Source organism: Microcaecilia unicolor, chromosome 1 (genome assembly GCF_901765095.1).
Source record: "Microcaecilia unicolor chromosome 1, aMicUni1.1, whole genome shotgun sequence".
NCBI lineage: Eukaryota > Metazoa > Chordata > Amphibia > Gymnophiona > Siphonopidae > Microcaecilia > Microcaecilia unicolor.
Genome location: NC_044031.1, coordinates 128,114,819 through 128,140,210, shown reverse-complemented (window position 1 = coordinate 128,140,210; position 25,392 = coordinate 128,114,819). Strand labels below are relative to the sequence as shown.

The 25,392-nt window shown below is 42.8% G+C and overlaps 1 protein-coding gene across 5 annotated transcripts in view; it reads right to left on the bottom strand.

Annotated features, from left to right (window-relative positions):
- The window catches only part of CDK14 (cyclin dependent kinase 14), an 857,524-nt gene that overhangs the window by 558,298 nt on the left and 273,834 nt on the right, over positions 1-25,392 (bottom strand). For all 5 annotated transcript variants that reach the window (XM_030200090.1, XM_030200096.1, XM_030200123.1 and 2 more), the window contains one exon: positions 23,250-23,329. In XM_030200090.1, coding sequence (XP_030055950.1) covers positions 23,250-23,329 — 80 coding nt within the window. The remainder of the gene's footprint in view (positions 1-23,249; positions 23,330-25,392) is intronic.

Here is a 25,392-nt window from a genome sequence, read left to right as displayed (position 1 = left end):
CAGGTATCTACCATCCTCTCCATGACATTATTCCTGAGTAGGTCCCCCTGCAACTTTAATTCATGTCCTCTAGTTCTACCACCATCACGTTTCTGGAAAAGGTTTGTTTGTAGATTAATACCTTTCAAATATTTGAATGTTTGTTTCTCCTTTCCTCCAGGGTATACATGTTCAGGTCCTCAAGTCTCTCCTCATATGTCTTATGATGCAAACCACATACCATTTTGTCACTTTTTTTCTGAACCACTTCAAGTTTCACAGCTAACACATCTCAAAAGAAATATAATAGAATTAGAAAAAGTACAAAGAAGGGCGACAAAAATGATAAAGGGGATGGGATAACTTCCCAATGAAGAAAGGCTAAAGTGGCTAGGGCTCTTCAGCTTGGAGAAAAGATGGCTGAGGGGAGATATGATAGAGGTCTATAAAATAATGAGTGGAGTGGAACAGGTAGATGTGAATCACCTGTTTACTCTTTCCAAAAATACTAGGACTAGGGGACACACAATGAAGCTACAAAGTAGTAAATGTAAAACAAATTGGAGAAAATATTTCTTCACTCAATCTGTAATTAAACTCTGGAATTCGTTGCCAGAGAATGTGGTAAAAGCAATTAGCTTAGCAGGGTTTTAAAAAAAGGTTTAGCTAGCTTCCTAAAAGAAAAGTCCATAAGCCATTATTAAAATGGACTTGGGGAAAAATCCCATGCTTATTTCTAGAATAATGATCATAAAATGTATTGTATTGTTTTGGGATCTTGCCAGGTACTTGTAACCTGGATTAGCCACTGGTGGAAACAAGATGATAGGGTTGATGGACCTTCGGTCGACCTAGTATGGCAATACTATGTTCTTATGAGTTCTGCCTTGTCTGCCTTGCTTTGTGCCCTGTCTTGTTTGCCTTCCCTTGTGCTCTGCCTCGTCTGCCTTGCCAAATTTATACCTTGTTCCTTCACCCTGTTCCTGCCTAGCTTTGCTTCTGCTTCATCCTCTAGTCCTGATCTACTCCTGATCCTGATTTCTGGTACAGCCAAGCTCTGTTCCTGATTCCTGCTACAGCCAAGCCCTGTTCCTGGTGCCTTTTACAGACTAGTCCTGTTTCTAGTTCCACTCCAGCCAAGTCCTGTTCCTGGTTTCCGCACCAGCTAAACTCCAGTCCAGCATTCCACCTCTAGTCAAGCTTTCAAGCTCCAGTTCTACCCCGGGTGAACCAGTCTCTGGTAGCAGCTCAAGGGCTCATATTCCTTGAGTTTGTGACACTTCCCTTGCCAGAGCAACACAAGTGGTTGGTGGGATGGGAGCATTTGGTGGCATGCCACACAGGGCAAATTTCCAGCTTGCAATGTTTCTGGCTCCTTGTGAAGCACAAGAGCAGTGGACTAATCTGAAAAGAGGAGACAATCAATAATTGTCACTCCTCCTCCCTCATAATCTGAAATGTAGATTCCTCCAATGATCCTAAACCTACACAGCCACTAAGGGGCCTACTTACTAAGCTGTATAAGTTGCTTAACATGGCTATTAACGCACACACACTAACCCCCAGATTTCAGTGTTGTAAATTGTTAGAACAACAGACGATTCCAACTTTGTGAAAGCTGTTTGAGGATGACAATGAAGATAAAAATGACGATGCAAGTGATTAATTAGATAGCACTACTTCTAATGCAGATGATAATGGCAATAATGATGATAAAGTGTTTCAGAGATTCCCTTGATCATAACCTGAAGACTCAGTCAGAAAACATCAGTAATATTGCAACCTGGCATGATCTGAAAGAACTTTTTATCAAACTGAACAATCCATTTTTTGCTAGTACCTTTTTAGCTGTGCTGAATTAATGACTCACAAGCACACTCATGTGAGTGACAGTAATTTTCAAAAATTTAGTTTTACTAAAAGCAAAGTGGATTGAATTGTAGAGCAATAAAGCTGTTAGGATAAAAACGTTAACAATAGTTGCTTTCCTTGTAGTTGCTGTACTTTTTACTCAAAAAGTATTATATTAGGCAATAACCTACTTTCACTTAAGCACATTTTTAATGTGTTCTCTATAATTTTTTACTTTTACTTAAATATTAAAATACACATTAATTTTTTTACTTATACTAGGACTTTGAACAATGCTGCTGGATTCTATATATGGCACTCAAACTGTGTTCACATAATTTAGCTAAGTAATGAGCCAATTAGTGTTGATAATTGGGTGCTAATTTGCAATAATTAGAACTTACACACACATCTTGCTAGATGCAATTCTATAAAGATGCACGTGTAAATTCTTGTGTGCGGATCTGAAAAGGGGGCACAGCCATGGGAGAGGCATGGGTGGGACATGGGCATTCCAAGAATTTGCGCGCAATGTTAGAAAATACGGCAGATTTGCGCCTATTTTAAGTGCGAGGATTTACACCAGGTTTCAGTTGGTGTAAATCCTTGCACGTAAAAGCAAGCTGTGGATCCTGGCGGTAAGCACTATTCTACAAATGGCACCTAACTCAGTGACAATTATAGAACTGCGCTTAGCTCTCATTTTTTTTGGTGCCGTATATAGAATTAGGTCCAAGTGCAGAGCTGCAATAGCCATTAGTATATACTACCTTCTGCTTCAAACATAGAAATTCCTATTGAGGGCATGGAATGGGTGAGGACTGCATATTACAGACAAATGAAAGGTTGATATTGTGCAATAATCGCTACCTGCATTCCATATTATCAGCATGTCATTAAGGCACATTAGCAACTATTTCTCCACTACTAAATGGACTTGGGAAAAATCCACAATTCCAGGAATAACATGTATAGAATGTTTGTACGTTTGGGAAGCTTGCCAGGTGCCCTTGGCCTGGATTGGCTGCTGTCGTGGACAAGATGCTGGGCTCGATGGGCCCTTGGTCTTTTCCCAGTGTGGCATTACTTATGTACTTAAACTGCTGGGAACACCCCCAACAATTAACTCAGAGGATGTGCTACAATCACACCCTAGCTTTGGCTATTAATACTGTAAGGATTATGAGGCTGTCCTACCCTGGTTAGGCCCCTAGAGGGCGCTGACCCCCCTAAAATGTCCAGGGAGAAGGGCTAGGTGAGTCAAAGGGGAGGTATAGCTGGAGCTCGCTAGGACCGGGGAGAGTCCTGGGGGTGGAAACAGGTGCAGCCGGTTATGGGCTGGGTCCTGTTTGCCATTAAACCCTTAGTACCCCACCTGAGAAAGGGAGAAAGTGGGGGAGAGCTGGGAGCTGAAAAAGAGAGCTGGTGGCTGGAGATCCCCAGGTGAAGTACTGGCTGAGCCCTTTTGACTTGTGGTGAACGGGGTGCAAGGCAGGGAAGCTGGCAGGGGTAAGAAGGCCCTAGAGTGCCAGGATAAGAACTATGTGTTCAGAGAGCTACTGTGTGTCCCAGATGCCAAGGCTGTGGTTAGAACAGTGAAGAGGTACTGTGTGTCCCAGAGTTAATATTGAGAAGAGACTGGGTGTCCTGGACTGAGCTAGTACTGAGCCAAAATGCCAGTGGGAAAGGGCTCAGGGGGAAGAAATAAAGGGACATGGGACTGTGCAAGAAGAAATGTTTAAACTGGAAGATTGCACTGAGAGGAAGAAAGGAAATGGTTAAGCTGGAAGAACTGTTGAGCTTGTGAAAGTGTTTTAAGCTAAGAGAGGTGTGCCCCATGGGCTGAAATAAAGATTTGTATGGAAGAAATCCTGTTGATAAGGCCTGACTCTTTGCTTTTTTTGAGAACCAGGTCACCCCGAGTAAAAAGGGGTAGGATCTGAATTTGCATAAAATCTGCATACTAAGAACCAGCTCACCCTGAGTGAAAGAGGGACCTGGGAGCCTGAGGTGAGAGCTCCATCCTCACAATTCTTCACAATTAACCTCATCATGTTTACAATACGCATTAACCCCTGAATTCTGTATGCTAAGCGGTTCTTATATTCTGCTAAGTTAAAAAAAAACAACTTTTAATACTCTAAGTGGATTACTGTCACCATGTGTTCTTTCCAAGGGTAGGTGAGAGAGGTCAGTCAGTCTGAGCAGTCTTGAGAGAGGACTCAACTCTGTATGCCTTGGTGAACTTTTCTTTATTAATTTGGAAACAGGTCTATTAATAACTTAAATCTCTTACACCTATTCTTCAGTGCCACCCCGCAAGGCCCTGTGCATTCAATCTCCAAGTTCACATAGGCCTCCGTCTAGAGCAGTCTTAATAAAAAGGCGTTCAATCTAGCCTTCTTTGTTCGGGCTTGCTCCCCTCCAAAAAGTTAACACAGTCCCCAGGGAAAACCTGTTTCACAGGAACAAAGTATGCTCATGGACTGGCCCCGAAGTCACCGGTATAGCCATGAGCTCAAAGTTCACTCATCCCATAGAATAAAGTTCATACTGTAGCTAAAGTTCATTTACGCGCGCACACACACACACACATATATATATATATTGTGATAAGGAAGAGGCTATCCTACCCTGGTTAGGCCCCTAGAGGGCGTTGTTGCCCTAAAATGTCCAGGGAGAAGGGCTGGGTGAGTTGCTAAAGGGAGCCAGAAAGGGGAGGTATAGCTGGAGGTCGCTAGGACCGGGGAGAGTCCTGGAGATAGAAACAGGTGCAGCAGGTTATGGGCTGGGGCCTGTTTGGCTATTAACTACTTATACTCCTCCTGAGTTGTGAAGGGAGAGAGGAGAGCTGGCAGCTGAGAAAGAAGGCTGGTAACTGAAGCAGAGGGATCCCCATGAGAAGTGCTGGCTGAGCCCTATGGCCTGGTGGTGAAAAGACTGTGTCTAGAACAGTGAAGAGGTACTGTGTGTGTCAGATGAAAGGACTGTGTCTAGAACAGTGAAGAGGAACTGTGTGTCCCAGAGGAAAAGACTGTGGGTCCGGGGACTGTGTGTCCGGGGACTGAGTTAGGGGAACTGTGCAAGAAGAAATGTTTCAAAGGGAAGATTGCAGAGTAGGAAGAAATGAAATGGTTAAGCTGGAAGAACTGTTGAAGCTTGTAGCTTGTGAAAGTGTTTTAAGCTAAAAGAAGTGTGCCCCAGAGGCTGGAATAAAGTTGTGTATGAAAATAGCCTGATTGGTGAAACCTGACTATGTTTGCTTGTTGAGAAGCAGGTCACCCTGAGCAGAAAAGGGTGGTAGATTAATTTGCATAAATCTGCATACTGAGAACCAGCTCACCCTGAGTGAAAGAGGGACCTGGGATCCTGAGGTGGGAGCATCACCATCTGCACATTAGCCTCATCATTTTCACAATATGTATGTATGTATGTATGTATGTATGTATGTATGTAACAGTTCCACTGATTGTAGCTCGAATCCTTTTCTCCTTCACCTCCTTGTATGTTAGAAGTTGAGGAAATATGGGTCAGATTTGAGCACTTTATCTGGTATCCTTTTCCTCTCCAGGCAGCCATGCTTGCCACAAGCCTGGAGTGTGGCTGCAGCACTTCACAGTTCAAGGCTCCTTTCTAAGAATCTTTCATGCCCCCCCCCCCCCCCCCCCCCCCCCACTACCAAGTTAGAGAGTAGGGCTGTAATAAATCCTCTCAGCTTCTCTTCTTTTACCTTGGCTGGGGCAGAGATATCCCTAGGCTCTAGATCAGCAGCTTCACTCCCTCCAAGTTAGAGAGTAGGGCTGTAATAAATCCTCTCAGCTTCTCTTCTTTTACCTTGGCTGGGGCAGAGATATCCCTAGGCTCTAGATCAGCAGCTTCACTCCCTTGGGCAATCTCCCTCTCTGGGCTGCCAGTCCATTGCTTCCTCCCCCTGTTTCTCCCCCAGCTGCTTCAAATCCCCATGATTAGCCCTCATAAGCCAGTCAAAGCTCTCTCCTTTAAGAGCCTGGGAATCATAGTACCTGCCACCTTCCTCAACAGGATCAGGTGTTCTATCTTGGGGCTGCTGGGAACTGTAGTCTTCCTGGTTCTCGGAGAAGAGGGAAGGTCTATCCTCCCGGAGGGGGGCAGGTACTTTACCCCGGGGAAACTGGGATTTGTGGAGGGGCATAATCGAACAGAGCACCCAAGTTGTTATGAGGGCGTCCTCGCAGGACGGCCCCCTAAATAGGGTTACCATATAGCTCCAGAAAAAGGAGGACAGATTGAGCCAGTCTGGGTTTTACTTCCATTGCTTTCAAACAAGAATTCCTTCATTCAGGAAAATTACAACATAGCACGACTGAAATTGCGCACACAAATGCAGTCATATTCTGCTCTACCCAAACCACCCACAGTCTGCTTTATGCCCACTGGCGATGGAGTAATCCCCTCTCGCTGTTTGGTGCCAGGATTGCCTACCATGCAGGGCACCCATTGAAGCCATGCTGAAGAAGCAGCAAATGGTGGCTGCGGGGGCGGTATTCTAGTTTCTGGGATGAGGCTGACTTCCAGCCCAAGAGGATTCATCACGCCTCCGCTCACTGAGGAATCCTCAAGTGGGCTCTCAGTGCTCTTCAGTGTCGACTGAGAACCGAGCCTCTGTAAGAACTTTTCAATAGTGCCCAGCGTTGGGAAACTGCTCTGCTGCTGAGAGGTACAAGCCTCAGCTCTTGCCCTGACGCTTAGGCATTTCGAACAGGGAACCTCAGGTCAATCAGCCATTTTGGAACCCCATGCTGGGGCTTCGGTGGTATCAATCTTCAATAATTCACTGCTAAGGCTAATCAATTCATAATTTATGGCTCATTAACTAATTTAGTTGCTTGCGCATTTTGAATCCAAAATTTCAGTGCCATATATAGAAACCAGGGGTAAGTGCAAAACCTTAGCACACCTTAGTAAATGGGCCTTAAATCTTATGGACCCATCCTTATCTCTCAAGATACACACTAATGGGGGAGGGGAGGAGAGGAGCATAAAAGGGCTTTAGTAAGAGAAAGAAGTTGTACAGAAGCCCTTTCATACCTCTGCTGTTATATAGGGGGGGGGGGGGGGGTTGTTCTTAATAATCAAGAGGAGCCAGTTAGTTCAGTCATCTCTCCTTGCTTCACATTTCAAGCTTTCTCTAAAAGAATCTTTATTTAGATAGATACACATATAGATACTTATTTGTATTTAGCTCATGCACTCAAGGTGACTTACATTCGGGTTTCTTTCATTCTAAGACTTACTGACTATTAACAGAACAAGAGAAAGTTCTATCTAATAATGTTTGCCTAGCTTGTTTCTTTCATGTAAACCTGCTTCAGACAAGTCTGTACTACCAATGCTGCTTGGAAATGGTGAAGTATGGACTCAGGTAAAAGCCTAAATGTATGAAAGTCATCCGTAGGGTGACATTTTCAAATGCAATCTAGTTGGAACAGTCATGCAACTTTGAAATGCCAGTACTTGCACAAGAACAAGATATAACTGAAAAAGGTTTGAGAGGGAAAAGAAAAATCCCCAAAAGTGCCTAACATGAAAAAATAGAATTTATATCTGCACCAAGAATATGACAAAAGGAAGTAGAAATGTTTCTTAAGATTTTATTTTCTTGCAATAGAAATTACAAGTTCACACACAGCTGCTGCAACAGCACAAAAGGAGACAAAATTTAGAGGCATGCTGAGTAACGCACAGTTTTCTAAAAAAAAATGCCTATAATTTTCATCAGATAAATGCTGACATGCTTTCCAGCAACCATAATGTCCATGCCATGTTTTCTTGTATCTACTGATACAAGCCACCCCACCAGCTACTCCTCCCTCCTCTTTTAAAAGAAAAGCGGGGCCACATGGATCCAGAAGTGGAGACAGGTTGAGGGGCATGGGGGGAGCAAAAGTGGTGCGAGAGCGGACTTCCGCTGGTGCCAGTGCACATTTTCTATTCAACACGATGAGAAAAAAATAGGCACTATTGCCAACAGAACTCTGTTTGGGGGAGCGGCCGCTCCCCTGGCACCCCACCTAGCTACGCCACTGCATGGATCACTTTCGATGTGCCACTTACTAATAAATTTCTAGCCCTGTGAAAAGTCAGCTCACATCATCTTTAGGCTCATCTGTGTGTCACAAAAGAAGCTCATACAAACAGAATGTAAACAATATGTTGGCAAGAGATGAGAGCCCTGCAGATCGGCTGAAAAGTGGAAAGAAGTTTAGAGCTACAATTATATTCATAAGCAGTCTGTGGCACCCTTCCCCTCCCTGCAAGATGAACCCAGGTCATGCTGATGAGTGACATGCTTTACATTACTTCTACAGAGATAACATGCCACACTGGCTAGAAAGAACAAATAAGCAAAATAAAACAAAGACAGCCACAGAGAGAGGAGGAGAAAGTGTCAAGCAAGCTATGGAACGGAGGCGACTATTAATCACTATTGTTAATTACAAGTCAAATAAGTAAGTGTAATCAAACAAGAAACAATTAAACACAACTTTAGCTAGACAGATCTTTAACCAGCCTGCACTTAAAGATGCTTGAAATGATCATTTTTCTGTTCCTCTAAGCTGAGACCATTGAAGTGCATGTCAGTTCCTTCCAAGAAAATAATGAGGTAACATTAGTGTGATAAGAGGGTAGGATACATCAGGATGATCTTTTAGTTAAGGTTTTCCACTCTGGACTCAGCAGGGTGATAAAGCATTACTTCTAACAACCTGATTTTTTTTTTTTTACACTATCCCCTCTGATGGGAAATGTGTGCCTTCATTATCCCTGTACTTCCTGATCTTTCTTTGATTTGAACATTTATTAGATTCAGGACAATGTGGGGCTGCTCTTATGTATGACTGGCATAAGCTTTCAAACCTAAATTATAGGCATACATTTTTTCTGTTACATTAGTATTCTATAAAGGAAAGTGGACATCTACGTTTCTTTATAGACTAGGCTCCCACTAGGGGCTCTCTGGGCACCTATTTATCAGTGCACAATTCTAGAATTATTTCCTACATGTTTATGCATTGACAGTTCTGTCCCAGTGGCATACGGAATGGAATTGCTTTTTTCAACTATTATATTTCCAGTTTCCTGCCTTGGCTTCTTGGCTTTTCCCTTTGCCTTCTTTATCAGTGTTTAACTTTCCCTGTCTCTGTAACAGTGTTTCTTCATATTTGCCTGCCATACAGCCGGTATTAATAATCTGGCACAGAAACAATTGGTGAATTACCTCTCAATTTGCTCCTTCAGAAATACTGTGGATTTGCTAAGTTTGTATTCACAATTCTGGGGCAACTTTTTATTTGAATTTCCTGTCAACTGCCAGAAATTAGAATAGCAAATTTTGCTGAACACTGGGGTATTGTTTAGGTAAAACCAACCCTATGTCTGGTTCATAATTAATCTGATTTGTAGAAAGGTAGATGTCGGCACACATGCATTGTGCATTATTAATCCATACTATGATGGATTTCCATCAAATTCATTTTCACTGTCCTTTATGTCTATCTGTGTGTCTATTTCCTGTCTCGCAAAGGCAACATGTTATCTACCTCCGAGGGTCTTTTACTAAGACGCGCTCACGTTTTTGGCACATGCTAAAATTGTGGGCGTGATAAACATTAGACACGCCAATGCATTCCTATGGGCATCTCTAACATTTAGCACGCCCAAATTTTAGTGCGCACTAGTGTGCCTTAGTAAAAGACACCCTCAATTTCCCACTGGCATTTCCACCTGCTCAGTCACATATAAATGACACCTAACTGCTCATTCTAACCTGAGGTTTGAAGGCATGATAGAAGGAACGCCCAATGTAACCACAGGAGAGCTCGAGGGGACCTGGGCTCACCCACTTTCCCCTGGATTCTGTAAAGGTTGCCCAAATTGGGTGTGGATCTCAGATACACATGCAAACTAATCAATGAGCTGTGAACAATTGTGGACGTTAATTGGCACTAATTAGAACTTATGCACAGATTTGCCTATGTGTGCCTAAATTGCCTCACACAACTACAAAGGGAGCGTGGCCAGGGAAGGGGCATGAGCAGGTCTGGGGCATTCTAAAAATTTAAGCACAGTGTTAAATAGATCAGTGTTTCTCAAGTCCAGTCCTGGAGTACCCCTTGCCAGTCAGGTTTTCAGGATATCTACAATGAATATGCATGAACTTGATTTGCATACGCTGCCTCCATTATATGCAAATCTCTTTCATGCATATTCATTGTGGATATCCTGAAAACCTGACTGGCAAGGGGTACTCCAGGACTGGACTTGGGAAACACCATTATAGATTAGGGTCATTTACGCACCCAACTGCCATTGGTTATATGCCAGCATTTACACTAGGTTTCAGCAGGGATAAGTTCTCACGCCAAAGTTGGGCATGGGAATCGGTGCTAAGGGCTATCTTAAAAAGGCTGCTTAACGATAAGCAACCATTATAGAATTGGTACTTGGTGTGGATCTATCACCTAACTTTGGCCACCATTTACTGAACCTAGCCTTTTATGCTCAGGCTCACCCAAAAATGTGGCACCCTTGCTATGGCTGGTAGAGATCCTGAAAACCAGGGAGCTAAAGTGGTCCTCCTCTGGTGGCCAGAACACTCCCCTACCCTTGATAGTTAGTGGCAGTCCATGGGCTGATGCAAGGCCAGCTACTCGAATACACTCGAGTACACATGCGTAAAAACTGAGCATGTGTAGTGGGGGGGGATGCAATATGGCTGCGGCAGCCTACAGACAGTGCAACCGACTGCAGCGCATAGGGTAGTGTTCTGGTCACCAGAGGAGGACCTCTTCAGCTGGCAAGGCTTGAGGGATCCCCACCAGCTCACGGATTTATAATTTGACCTGGGAGTCACTGGGGTGAGGGGGGAATGGTTTGCCCACCTATTTTGGGCTCAGGCCCATGTAAAATTGCATGCCAACATAAGTCACTGGGAACATCACCTCAAAAATCAAAACATTGGAATTTTGTGGCTTGGCTCCTTAACCAGCTACAGTTTTGCAAAAATCAGCATTTACAAAAACAAAGTCCCAAGTGACATTGTTTTTTTTCTTAATTATTCTTTTTTTTTTTTTTTTGACAACAGCTGCAATAATACACATATATTTTACAAAAGGTTCCACATTCAGTAAGCCTTTTGTAAAATGCCTTTTGCAACCTAGACAACCTATATAAAATTGGGCTTTATGCCTTTTCTTGATTGAAGAGGACTCTAATCTGCTTTGCTTCTACTCATCCACTCATTCGTTTTACTAATTCTACAGCAAGAGAGCAGAAAAATACAAATGATTCCCAAACAAAGGAAGCCAGCAAATACTAAAAAATGATGTTTCTTTTTCTTTTCTTAGTTCACTGCCTTCTTTTCATAAGCTCTATTTTTCTCCATTTTGAGGAGTGTGCTATCCCATCTTCACAGCTGTCACGAATTTGGCAGAGTTTCTGGTCTCATTTGTGCTGAAAAATGCTCTACAAAATGATAGATCTCTTCTTCTTCTTATCTTCCTTTATCTGGCTATCTAAGCTTTCCTTAATATATTCTTTTTTTTTCTTTTGTTTAGTTCTTTTCAACTCCTAGTGTCTCATGACTTTCTTTCATGCCATCCAATTAGAAAATTCCCCTAGTCTGCACGTCTAGTAATGGCATAGAAATGATATGTAAAAGCAGTGGTGTGGACATCACTTGATTTCTTTTCTAAACATTATTTCTTTTCCATGTTTTATTTTGTTTGATTTCTATTGATAACCTAAACATTAGGTAAAGCACCTGCCTTGTTAGATCAAATAGGTACTTCAAAACAATTCCATTCCCTGTGCCAGCACATTCAATTCATATGCAAACGGGGATCAGAGGTTTCCTCAGAAAAACGGTAGCCAACCCTACACAAAGAGACTGTTCTACAAGAATGCCAGAGGTACTGAGACAAACCCTTTTCAGAAGAGCAATCTCAGGAAAAGAGCTAAGCTGCATAGGCCCCTACATTCACCCAACATGCACCAAATTGGAGTTACCGCCCAGTTACTGAGTGGCCCTTGCGGTAATTTCAATTTTGGCGCACGTCCGAAAAATATTCTTTAATTTCTGGTGCACCTAGGTCATTACCGCCCGGTTACCGCGTGAAACCTTACCGCTAGGTTAACGGCTTGCGGTAAGGTCTCAGACCCAAAATGGACGCGCGGCAATTTTCACTTTGCCACACATCCATTTTTGGCAAAAAATTTTAAAAGGCATTTTTTTGTAGGTGCGCTGAAAAACAATTCTGCACGTGCCCAAAAACTGCGTCTACACTACCACAGGCCATTTTTCAGTGCACATTAGTAAAAGGACCCCTTAGATTTCACAGTCAAGCATCTCTTATGGTACTTATGCAATATCTGTCTTTCTGTAGAACCAGCAGTGATAAAGAATGAGTCACTTCCCATAGGTTTTTCATCAAAGAAGGCCAAGCTACTGAGTCAGTGATCGGCTTTCCAGTAATGGACAATGAGGCACCAGACAGGCTGAAAATATCAAACGATGCCCTTGGGGCTAGGTTCATTACTGTTGTTAAAATGCATCATTAGTAAATAAACCCCATTTTGTAGAATGGGACCTGTGGTAAATAACATATGCTAATACTTGTTAACCTGCAGTACCACCTTCTAGTAGATCTAGCCTTTAGAGTGCTAACAGTTAACACTCAATAACATCATTAACACATTTTTGACATAGGACTCTCTGCATAAAAGGGGCCAGCGGCAAATAACACCCATTAGGTGTTACTAAATGACCCCATAAATGAATAGTAGAGCACATGTAGAGTAGCTGTGATAAAAAAAACAACAACTCTACTGGGAGAGACAACCAAAGAAGCTCTTCAAGTTATCAGTTTATTACAATAATGAAGGTAACAATGCCACAAATGGAGGACCTTAGGAAGCAATTCTCCAAATTCAGAGACTATTGCCCAGTCATTATGGAAAACTAGTAAAACATGCCCGTTTCTGGAGCAAATGAAACGGGCGCTAGCAAGGTTTTCCTCCCGAACCCCCCCCCCCCCTCCGTACCCACCCCTTCGGTGTTGTGAAGTCACTGACCGCCATTGTTCCGGACCTCGTCAACGCACGCCACCTTCTTCTCCCGAATCCTTCCTTGTTGGTTGTAAAGCCACTGACACCATTGCTCCGCCCTCGACGTCATCACATTTGACGCGAGGGCAGGGCCCAGACACAGCGATTTTGGTGGCTTCACCACCACGAACCCTTCGAACCGGAAGGAAGTGCCCGCAGGAACTGACAGTGACGTCAGTGTCCTCAGAACGTTGAGGGTGAGTTTTATTATATAGGGTGAGTGCAGGGAAATACACATGCTGTCCCTTATTGGGATAACTCTGAATTGGGAAAGGGAATTTATTTTAGCAGAGCTGCTATTTATAGAATCTGACATGAATCTTTTACATAAAACTTAATAATCCTTACACCAGATTTAGCATATCCTAAGAGGATGCTTCATACTAAACATTGGGAATCTGTCAAGTGGATGGATATCCAAACAAACTCTCCACAGATCTACAATACCTTCGGATAGAAAAGCCACTTGAACCACTTCAAAGTTGGCAGGTTGAGTCATTCCTAGTCTTGGTTTATAGATCCAGTTTCCCTAAAAACAAGAAGTTGTGAAAAGCAGCACACTCCGCTTTTTCCTGTAGCGGATCCAGCTTCTCCTGGTCTGTGGCTAATTGCTGTTTCACACAGAATCTTTTCCCACACCTCTGAATGTGTGTCTGTACATCATGTATATCCATGTTACCTCTGATATAAAGGAGGAAAAAGGAGGGGCAGACTGAAAGGAAAGGTACCCATACATTCCATTGGATTGTAAACAAAATAACATCAAGTGTGATAATATATCAAACCATTAGATGTCACTGTCAACAGTCTTTTAATGGATTTTACAATTTAACCACAGGGTGCCACTGTCCCAAGGTAACAGATATTGGTATCCTCCTCCATCATTAGAAGGCAGTATACACAGCAATCAGTAACAAATTATATGGTCATTAGATCTTATTGTACATAACAACCATTAATAAAGCTAATAGAAAATCTCTTCATAAATCCCATTAAATAAAGAAATAAAATTCAGTCACTAGGTCTCACAATAGAATTTACAATGAAGAAAATGAAATCATCTGAATCGCTAACAGTCAGCTCAGCAAGCATAAAGCAACGACAGCAGGGGAGGGGGAAGGTGTGTAATGGGGAAAGCAAGCAGGGTGACCTCATGGATTTACTTATGCAATTCTTTAGCCTGTCCTCCTGACAATGACCAGAAGGGGTTACAGAAATTACATTCATAATAATAAAACATAAAATGATATTTCATATAATAAAAGTCACACATTATTTCCAACCCTTGTGTGTGTGTGTGCTCATGTATGTAACTGCATGTGTGTGTGTGTGAACTTGTGTACAGTCATGCCTGTGTATGACGGGAATTTGTATAACGTGTGCACATTAATTCATGTATGCACATATTTTGCAAAGTGCATGTATACTGTGCAACTCCATCCAAGGAGCAATTATGCACAGTATCACCCGAATTCTATACAAAGTGCTAAAAATTCAACGCGCAAATTTGGACATGTGCTCAATTTGCAAATACAATTTAACTGAATAATGAGCCAATTAGTGTTGATAATTGAGATCTTAACAAGCAATTATTGGTGCTAATTGGAATTAATAAACATTTATGTGCAGGTCCAAAAACGGGGCGCAGCCATGGGTCAATCAGGGGCGTTCATTTAATTTACATGCGTTCTTACAGAATAAAGGCCAAGGTTTCACTGCTGTAAATGGTCATGCCTAAATGTAGTTGCGGTTCCTGGATATGGCCCGCTGGCAGGGGTCAGCAAAATGCTCACTGCCGACGGCTGAATATTTATTCCTCTATGTAGAAGGGGGCATCATATCTTCTAGGAATCAGTATTGTATCTATGAGGTGCAGATCAGCTGTACAAGCACAAGCCAATGTAAGTATCCAGGAAGATAAATGACATCCATTTTCAAGCGTCCATCTTTTACTCTAAGCTAATCTGCTGCTTATTTCCAGATTCATTATACCGAGAAATGATGCTTTTTAAATGCATAGCTTTCTGATATAATTGACAATTGAGGAAACCTTGACCACCTTTCTATTAGAAATGAATAACACACATTAACACAATTCCGAGCCTTTTGCCAGCCCACATAAATTTAGATAAGAATGAATTCACTGCAGAAAAGAATGTTTGAAATACACTTACTGACAGCATTGCCCTGTATTGAAAAGCCATTTCACTGAAAATAAAACAGAAGCAAAAGCTAAATCTGCCATATGCAGAGGGCAAAGAATTTTGGCTTGTTTTTAGTTTATTTGATCTTTTTTAATGAGATTCAGATTTTTATTTTCATTTCATGCATTCATTTTAATAAAAACTTTTCAATGCGCACCAACTGACTTAACACATGTTATGGGTTAATACATGTTAAATTAATTTAGCATGCACTAATTTATTTTTTGAGATGCAGTAACTACTCGAATATGTACTATGAATGCATATCCCTAATATATCACAGGGTTTTTTTTTCCATTGATCAATATCACCTTGCTGTCTACTTGAGTTCTAACACTAATTTTTTTTTTTGTTACGTTTGTACCCCGTGCTTTCCCACTCATGGCAGGCTCAATGCGGCTTACATGGGGCAATGGAGGGTCAAGTGACTTGCCCAGAGTCACAAGGAGCTGCCTGTGCCTGAAGTGGGAATTGAACTCAGTTCCTCAGGACCAAAGTCCACCACCCTAACCACTAGGCCACTCCTCCACTGCAGTCTTTAAGACTAAGGTACCAGAGCCCGTCAGAGCTGGACCAGGGCGCCAAAATACCCAGCCTCTGATCTCACCTGGTCTACAGATTAAGCCTTTTCTACCCCCCTGGTCCGGTCTTTCTCCTTCTTCTCTTCCCCCCAGCACGGCTCACTCATCCCCTGGGTCTTCCCTAGGCCGCATCCTGCCTCCACTGATGCAATTTTCTGTGGGTAGGATGCGGCAGAGGGAAGATCCAAGGGCCAGCCAAAGGCAGCCTGTCATGCTGCTGTTGCTGCGTTGGGTGACCAATGTAACCTTTACAGGCTGCAGAGGACAGAGGTGAGGAAGCAGTGCCAGATCTGCACGGACGGGGATAGAGGAGAGGGAGATGCTGAAAATATGGGGGTAGGGGGTGCTGGATGCATCATGATGGAGGGGGGGCACCACAAAAGCAAGTTGGCTCAGGACACCACTATCCTTTGAACTGGCCCTGTGAGACACCTACAAAACTGCATTACCAGAATAACGTATATTATTCACCAATTAAATGCACATTTTCCAAAAACTGTGAATAATGCGTATTATTCTATAGTAATGCAGCTTTCATGGTAAATTAAATCAGGTGCAATGCATATTAAAACTATTTAGTAAATTTTATTAGATTTTAAGGGTAACAAACATCCAAATTCAATACAAAATACAATCAGGCTTATTTTCGAAAGAGAAGGGTGCCCATCTTTCAACACAAATCGGGAGATGGGCGTCCTTCTCCCAGGGTCGCCCAAATCGGCATAATCGAAAGCCAATTTTGGGCTTCCTCAACTGCTTTCCATCACGGGGACGATCAAAGTACACGGGGGCGTGTCGGAAGCGTAGCGAAGACAGGACTGGGGTGTGCCTAACACATGGGTGTCCTCGATCAATAATGGAAAAAAGAAGGGTGTACCTGACGAGCACTTGGGCGACTTTACTTGGTCCATTTTTTTTACGACCAAGCCTCAAAAAGGTGCCCGAACTGACCAGATGACCACTGGAGGGAATCGGGGATGACCTCCCCTTACTCCCCCAGTGGTCACCAACCCCCCTCTCACCCTAAAAAAAATGTTTTAAATATTTTTTGCCAGCCTCAAATGTCATCATACCCAGCTCCATGACAGCAATATGCAGGTCCCTGGAGCAGTTTTAGTGGGTACTGCAGTGCACGTCAGGCAGGCGGACCTAGGCCCATCCCCCCCCCCAACCTGTTACACTTGTGTTGGTAAATGTGAGCCCTTCAAAACCCACCAGAAACCCACTGTACCCACATCTATATGCCCCCCTTCACCCCTTAGGGCTATGGTAGTGGTGTAAAGTTGTGGGGAGTGGGTTTTGGGGGGGGGTTGGGGGGCTCAGCACACAAGGTGTGGGCAGGACCGCCGAGATGGGGGGCAGAGGGGACAAAATTCCCTGGGCCCAGCACCGGGGTCAGGCTGCCAGCGCTGCAATTCCCGGTCTCACCTGCCTGCCTCCTCGGCTCCGGGCCCCCTGCATTCGAAGCAGCAGTCACGGATTGCCTCCCTTCGGGCCTTCCCTCCCTGTGTCCCACCCTCGCGGAAACCGGAAGTTACATCAGACGAGGGCGGGACACAGGGAGGGAAAGCCAGAAGAGAGGCAATCTGCGACTGCCGCCCTGAATGCAGGGGGCCCAGAGCCATGGAAAAAGACAGGTGAGATTGCGGACTGCAGCAGCAGGGGGAGCGACCCGGGGGGGGGGGGGGGTGAAGGCGGGGCGGCCTTGCCCCGGGCCCGGCCTAGTCTCTTGGTGGCCCTGGATAAGGGAGCTATGCACCTGGGAGCAATTTCTGAAGTCCACTGCAGTGTCCCCTAGGGTGCCCGGTTGGTGTCTTGGCATGTCAGGGGGACCAGTGCACTACGAATGCTGGCTCCTAAATTAAGATGAATTTTCAGCTGAAAATAGGGCACAGATTTAGAAGGCTAATTTAGGGGCATACATTTATGAGCTCAGCATTTTCTGAATATTGGGCCCAATATGTCCAGTTAACAAAAGCATAAAAACATATTTTATTTTCAATTTATTAATTGGTATATGTTCACTTAGGGAAGAAATATATATCCCTGATGGAGCAGAGGAGTAGCCAAGTGGTTAGTGCAGTGGACTTTGATCCTGGGGAACTGGGTTCAATTCCCACTACAGGTCCTTGTGACTCTGGGCAAGTCACTTAACCCTCCATTGCCCCTGGTACAAATAAGTACCTGAATATGCTATGTAAATCACTTTGAATGTAGTTGCAAAAACCACAGAAAGGCAGTATATCAAGTCCCATTTCCTTCTCTTTCCCTTTATTTTGATCAGGAAATACATTTCTGTTTTTATTTCTCCAGTCTGACTTCTTGGAGCTCCCAGTTCAATTTTGATATTCATATTGATATTTCTAATGTGTTCTTCATTTAATATGCAGGGGCATTTTCGATATGACGTCTAAGTCCAACTTTAGATGTTTTGCAAAAAACGTCCAAAATCTGAATAAGAAGTTCATTTTCCAAAAAGAAAAACGTCTACCTTTTGTTTTAGAAATAGTGTTTCTAACAAGGTTTTTGTGCTTTAGATGTTTTGTTTTTTGGTCCATTTAAAAAACAAAAACATCCAAGTGAAAAACGTAGAAAATCAAGCCATTGGTATGTAGGAGGGGCCAGCATTTTTAGTAGACTGGTCTCCCACACATTCCAGAAGATAAATGGGGTACCCTAGTACTTCAAAAACATGCTCCCAGGTACACATCTCACCACTGCTCGCTTATCTTGTGTGCTGAGTCCCCCCAAAGCCCACCCAAAACTCACTGCCCACAGCTGTACACAATAGCCCTTATGGGTGAAGGGAGCACCTATATGTGGGTACAGTGGGTCTCTCGTGAGTTTTGAAGGGCTCACAGTTTCCACCACAAATGTGACAGGTAGAGGGAGATAGGGACCAGAATCCCCCACTCTATGGTGCACTGCACTGACCAGTACACTACTCCAGGGACCTGCATGCTGCTCTAATAGACCTGCCTCTAACATCTGAAGCTGTCATAGAGGTTGCTAAATCATATTTACATTCATATTTGTGGGAGGTGGTAAGGGGTCAGTGACCACTGGGCCTGATTCCCTCTAGTGGTCATCTGGTCATTTAGGGCACCCTTTTGTGCCTTATTCGTTAGGTCCAGCTCAAACGTCTTAGTTTTAGTCCTGGACATTTTTGTTTTGTTCCATTATGGCTGTAAAACATCTAAGTGTTAGGAACGACTAGATCCCGCCTTTAACACGGCCCTGACAAGCCCCCTTGTGATCTGAACACACTTCTGATGGACTTCATAGAAAAATGTCTAAAAATTGGTTTTGAAAATGCCAGTTTGGACATTTTTGTGAGAAAAACATCCAAATGCAGATTTATACCACTTTTTGGACGTTTTTCTCTTTTGAAAATGAGCTCCATAGTAATATAGCATATGACGGCAGATAAAGACCCACAGGATCCATCTAGTCTGCCCAATAAGGCAGCCAGAGCCACACCTGCCACTCTGTGCAGGTGACACTGCATCATAATCAAATACTGTTACTACAAATAGGGCAGTCACACAATCATGGAAGAGCGGTTTTATAATTTTGGAAGCAGCACAGTCACATTCATTGCTAATACTTAATTAAACCAGCTATCCAATGATGTTGCAAACTGACAACATTTTCCTCGCCATAACCTTAAGGTATTTCCCCCTCACCTTCTGAGGTAATCTCATAGCATGTGATATGAATGTGACGCAGAAAACGCACACCTGTTCTTGATCTGTCCCTGCTATTCTTGGGTCACAGACTGTAAGTCTGCCTGGCACCGGTCCTACTTCTTAATGTTTTGCATGTGTGACTACTACTACTACTACTACTACTTAACATTTATAGAGCGCTACTAGGGTTACGCAGAGCTGTACAGTTTAACAAAAAACGACAGTCCCTGCTCAAAGGAGCTTACAATCTAAAGGACTCGGGCAAGTAATTCTGCTAATGTATTGTTCTATTTTCTCTGTAGGGGATGCCTTTGGTATTCTACATAATGATGTAATATTTGTAGTGCTACCTTTTCACAGGTAGGGTTGGTGCTGTGAAAGTTCAGGCAGTGCGGTTTTATGGCAGGTTTGCTATAGCTTCTGAATGAGCCTTCTGAAGGGTTTAGTAGTACCTCCTAATGTATATCGCAGGTAGCACAGGAAGAAGGAAAGTCATGCTGTAACTCTTCTGCACATGTACATTATATTCAGCCACTCATTAAGTTATTGTTGTGATGAAAGAGAAGTTAGTGAAGGGCTCCACTGGAATCCACCGGGGAAGGGACAAAAAAGTAAACCAACTCATCGAAGGACAATTTTTTAAAGGTAACACCACACTCTTGAATATGTATTTAAATATGTAATAGACCTTCCAGATGCGGAGAACACAGTTTTTGATTTTGTGTCTCACTGTGTACCTACAGTTATTACAGACAGTGTTACCATGTGTTACAGATATGCCTACTTAATTCACATCCCAGAATCCATTAGTGCACTTGAGGTTTAAGAAGTCATTAAGCTTCTGGGATGAAAGTTAATCATGATCACGTCTATCACCTCATAGAAGTGTGTTTGAGAGTCTTAAAATTCTCATTATGAAGCAGCTCTTTCTCAAAATATAATTTATCCTAGCTGCAGGTCAAATGGTGCCCTCTAATTTTTCTTTCTTCAATTCAAACATATGTATATCTACTATGTACTACTTATTAAAAATAGTAGTACAATTCAGTTTTATTTCCTTCTCTCCAGGCAAAGGCATAGTCTCTCACTATGTCTCTTTTCACGAGAGATGCTCAGGTTTACACAAAATATAGTGATCTTACTGTGTTATGGTATCAGTTTAATTGTCAGGATTATTGAAATATATGTAGCATAATTATTGATTATGCTGAATCAGATATAACAATATAAAGAAACAGTTTTTAAAAAACTAATTGAAACTGCAACAGGGAAATTGATCTGAACTTCAAGCCCCTCTTTCCCCTCCCTTTTCCTGGGAACTGCTGATAGCAGGGCTAGTCAATTACAAACACTTAACAGAGACAAAAGGTACTGGCTTCACAGAGATATAGCTTCCTTCCACCTAACAAGGACTGATAACAAAAGCATGACTAGGTGGATACTTGAAGGCTCATCAAAACTTCTGCAGAAATTAAACACAACTGCAGACAGAGGGTCTGGAAAAATGTAAATCCAGGTACTGAAGTCAAAGGACTCAGAGGAAAACCATAAACAAAACATTTGCCTGTCATCAGATGTATACCTGCCCCCTCCCATCAGCTATCAGACAAGAAGACGTCAGGACATCTGCAGAAAGGAAAGACTACATTAACCAAAATGCCTTGCAAATTATCCAGTGCAAACCAGGAAGCAAGTGCTGAGGTTCATGTGATCATATCCTCCTGCAACTTGCAATGTATAAAAGACAGAAGCTGTTCCACACACGGAGCTCTTCTATCCTGCTGCCACTGCTACAGAGACTCTCCTTCCTCCTGCAATCACGTGCTTATGTCATGCTGCTCATGCTTTGTAACAAGGACTTGTAAGTAACTTAAAATAATTCATATTTAAACCTGCTACCATACTTTAAGCACAGATTCTCTGTAAGAAAAGAACTACCTCTTGCAATATTATTTACATGAAATAAACCTTTTCTGAAGATAAATAGATGGTCTTTTGTGTCCTGGGTACATGCCTTTAAATCTTGCAGCGCAGGATACTGCATTTCACAGAGATAATATTTAATTCATTGCAATTGTGGATCGTTGCCTTAAAGGGCAACTGGTGGAGAATTATTCAATATATATCTTAAAACTTATAAATATTAGCTAGTGCTCTGGAGCAATATCCCCAAAGTGTAAATTACTTCTTGTTACAACTGGATTACAGGTAGTGAAGATAGATTTTGATTTCAGACTAGCAAGAACAGTGTCTAGTCTTATACACAAAAGATACCACAACTGAAGAGTTCTTTCTCTTGTTCATGTAGCCAAAAAATATGGCACAGTCACTGATAAAAAGTCACATCATGCAGTACAGCCAAACAAAGTTGTATATAGTAGCAGTAAAGGAGGTTGATATGTGAAAATTAGGAGATATCACTAGAGATCGTTCATATTTTTAAAAGTTACAAAGATTCCATACTATAACATAAACATCCCACTTTAGATATTCTCAGGGCTTTTTTTGAGGGGGTACTTGGGGGTATTGAGTACCGGCACCTTTTCTATTCTCTGTTAAAATTGACCCATGGTCCCCAAGTTTTAATGAAAGAGCTCAGGCCCTACACACCAATTCTGCCTTGTTATAGATTCTGTGACTGGTTGCAGGGGGCCCGACTATTGTGGGGTGGGTCCCTCAGTGATCACCCCACCCCTGAAGGGTGACCTTGCATTTGAGTACCGGCACCTTTTTTACTAGAAAAAATGCACTGGATATTCTCTGATTCCCATGAGCAGTCACATTCAGACTCTTCACCGTACTCAGGTTGTACTGAATGAGTCTGTGCCTGCCTCAACTCAGTAGATCAATGTCCACGCCCCAAAGAGCACCGAGGTACAGCCCTACTCTCTGACCCCAGGGAAGCTTCATCCCCCAAAGTCGAGAGCGGTACTGTATGTATCAAAGTCAGCACCCTTTGAGGTGTTGATGTCGAGGATCTCTGCACTGGCATGGAAGGAACCTCAGGAAGAACTTGGGTTTGATCAGCAGTTGGCACAAGTGCCCTCAATATCTGAGCAGTTTGCAACTGTAGCATCTGCGCCAGCTCCTTCTGGAGCATGGCTCAGAACCGCTCATCGAAAGAAGGAATTGGAAAAGGCGGGGGAGCAGGAAGAGAGGCAGCCTGAGAAGCCTCGGTGTTGGACCGGTAGCAGCGACCTGGCTGCTAGGAGACTTGTACACTAACACCTCTTCCAAGGAGGGGGGAGTGCTCTTCCCGGTGCTTCTCGGGTACCGGCGATGCTGATACCCCTGCACTCCAGGCACTGTGCATTGAGGACCAATTACTTGGGGGTAGGGGGGCACCAAAAAATGCATGCTAAGCGCTATTCTATAAATGGTGCTCCAGGATGGGTGCCATTTATAGAACAGAGCTTAGTGCCAAGATCCACACACAATTTTGGACATAAGAATTTACACCAAGTGAACCCTATCCTCAAGCCTAAATTAGGCGCAGAACCCCCAAATTCTATAACACTGCATGCTAATCCTAGAAATGCCCCTCCCATGGCCACTCCCCCTTTTCAGATCCGCATGGAAAAATTTACATGCACGTCTTTATAGAATAGCTACTATAAAGATGCATGCATAAATTCCAATTATTGCCAAATAGCACCAATAATTTTTAGCACCCAATTATCGGTGCTTAATGGCTCTTTAAGCAATTAAATTGTGTGCATGTAATTTTGAGCACTATATATAGAATTAAGTGGTACACCAACAAAAGCAGCATAAGAAGAGCTATTAAAAGAAGCACATACCTTCACGGATGGCTGTAAATGGAGTACCTTCTTCTTCTTGTAGTCTGATCACCTTCAGTGCTACCAGCTTTCCATTGACCCTGAGCATGACAAGAAAACATTTTTGAAAGTTTGTTTCAAATGCTTCCTATGGATATTAATAGTTCAGCAGTTGCAGAGAAATGGGAATTCTCCTTGCCATCAATTCATGTTCTGTTCACTCTTAATGGAATTAGAGCCTATGAGTTTTTTCTGTGCACAGGCTGGAAGTGAGACCAGCAGTCAGACTGGAAGTTGCATCAGAGCATTTTCTGTTGAGAGACAGAAACCCCAATAGGGTCTCAACAGGTAGCCCAGGAATCATCCACTGATGCTGGGAGCAATAATCAAACTACTGTATCTGTGTTGTTGCAACCCTCACTGGCCATTTTTACCGGCAAGGTTAGTACCACTACACAAAGATAAACTATGCTGATATTTTTGCTCTGATTATTGCCCAACAAAAATCATCCAAACATATTTGCAGGTACTTTCTCTGCAGGTTGCTTTCCAATCAGAAACAAAAAGAGTAAATGTTTCCTCTTTTTACCCCTCTCTAACCCGGGATCTCTACAGATAAAATTATGTACATTGCTAACAATGCATCTATTTTTACTTGTAGACCGGTTGGGCAATATTTAAAGCTGACATTTCTGTACATAGAGCTAGATTCAAAGAATGGGCGTGGGAAAGATCAGCACTCAGCGTGATTCTATAATGGGTGTGCACCCTTTATAGATAAGCACCAATCTCGCACCTAAATTTTGGGTGCTTTTTTGGCAGCCGCTGTACACTGAGCAGAACATTTCAGCGTATTATCTACAATGACACCTAGATCTTTTTCTTGAGTGCTGACCTCCCCAAGGTGGACCCTAGCATCAGGTAACTATGATTCGGATTATTCTTTCCAATGTGCATCACCTTGCATTTGTCCAAAATAAATTTCATCTGCCATTTGTATTCCCAGTCTTCCAATTTCCTAAAGTCTTCCTGCAATATTTCACAGTCTGAACATGTAACAACCTTGAATAGTTTTGTGTCAATCGCAAATTTAATCACCTGAAAGGTATGGAAAACAGGTGTGAGGATGTTATAATGCCATTGTATCGCTCCATGGCATGACCGCACCTTGAGTATTGTGTTCAATTCTAGTCGCCGCATCTCAAGAAAGATATAGTAGAATTGGAAAAGGTGCAGCGAAGGGCGACTAAAATGATAGCGGGGATGGGATGACTTCCCTATGAAGAAAGACTAAGGAGGCTAGGGCTTTTCAGCTTGGAGAAGAGGCGGCTGAGGGGAGACATTCTAGAGGTATATAAAATAATGAGTGGAGTGGAACAGGTGGATGTGAAGCGTCTGTTCACGCTTTCCAAAAATACTAGGATTAGGGGGCATGTGATGAAACTACAATGAAGTAAATTTAAAACAAATCGGAGAAAAATTTTCTTCACCCAACACATAATTAAACTCTGGAATTCGTTGCCGGAGAACGTGGTGAAGGCGGTTAGCTTGGCAGAGTTTAAAAAGGGGTTAGACGGTTTCCTAAAGGACAAGTCCATAAACCACTACTAAATGGACTTGGGAAAAATCCACAATTCCAGGAATAACATGTATAGAATGTTTGTACGTTTGGGAAGCTTGCTAGGTGCCCTTGGCCTGGATTGGCCGCTGTCGTGGACGGAATGCTGGGCTCGATGGACCCTTGGTCTTTTCCCAGTGTGGCATTACTTATGCACTTATCTAGATACTACACTACATCAACCAGCTCACCTTTATCCACATGTTTATTCACGCCTTCAAAGAAATTAAGCAAATTGATGAGGCAAGACTTCCCTTGGCTGAACCCATGCTGACTCTGTCCCATTAAACCATGTTTGTCTATATGTTCCGTAATTTTCTTCTTTATAATCGCTTCCATTATTTTAACCGGCACCGATGTCAGGCTTATTGGTCTGTAATTTCTCGGATCACTCCTAGAACCCTTTTAAAAATCAGCATCACATTGGTCACCCTCCAACCTTCAGGTACTATGGACGATTTTAACGACAGGCTACATATTATTAACAGCAGATCAACAATTTCATGCTTCAGTTCTTTGAGTACCCTTGGATGTACGCCATCTGGT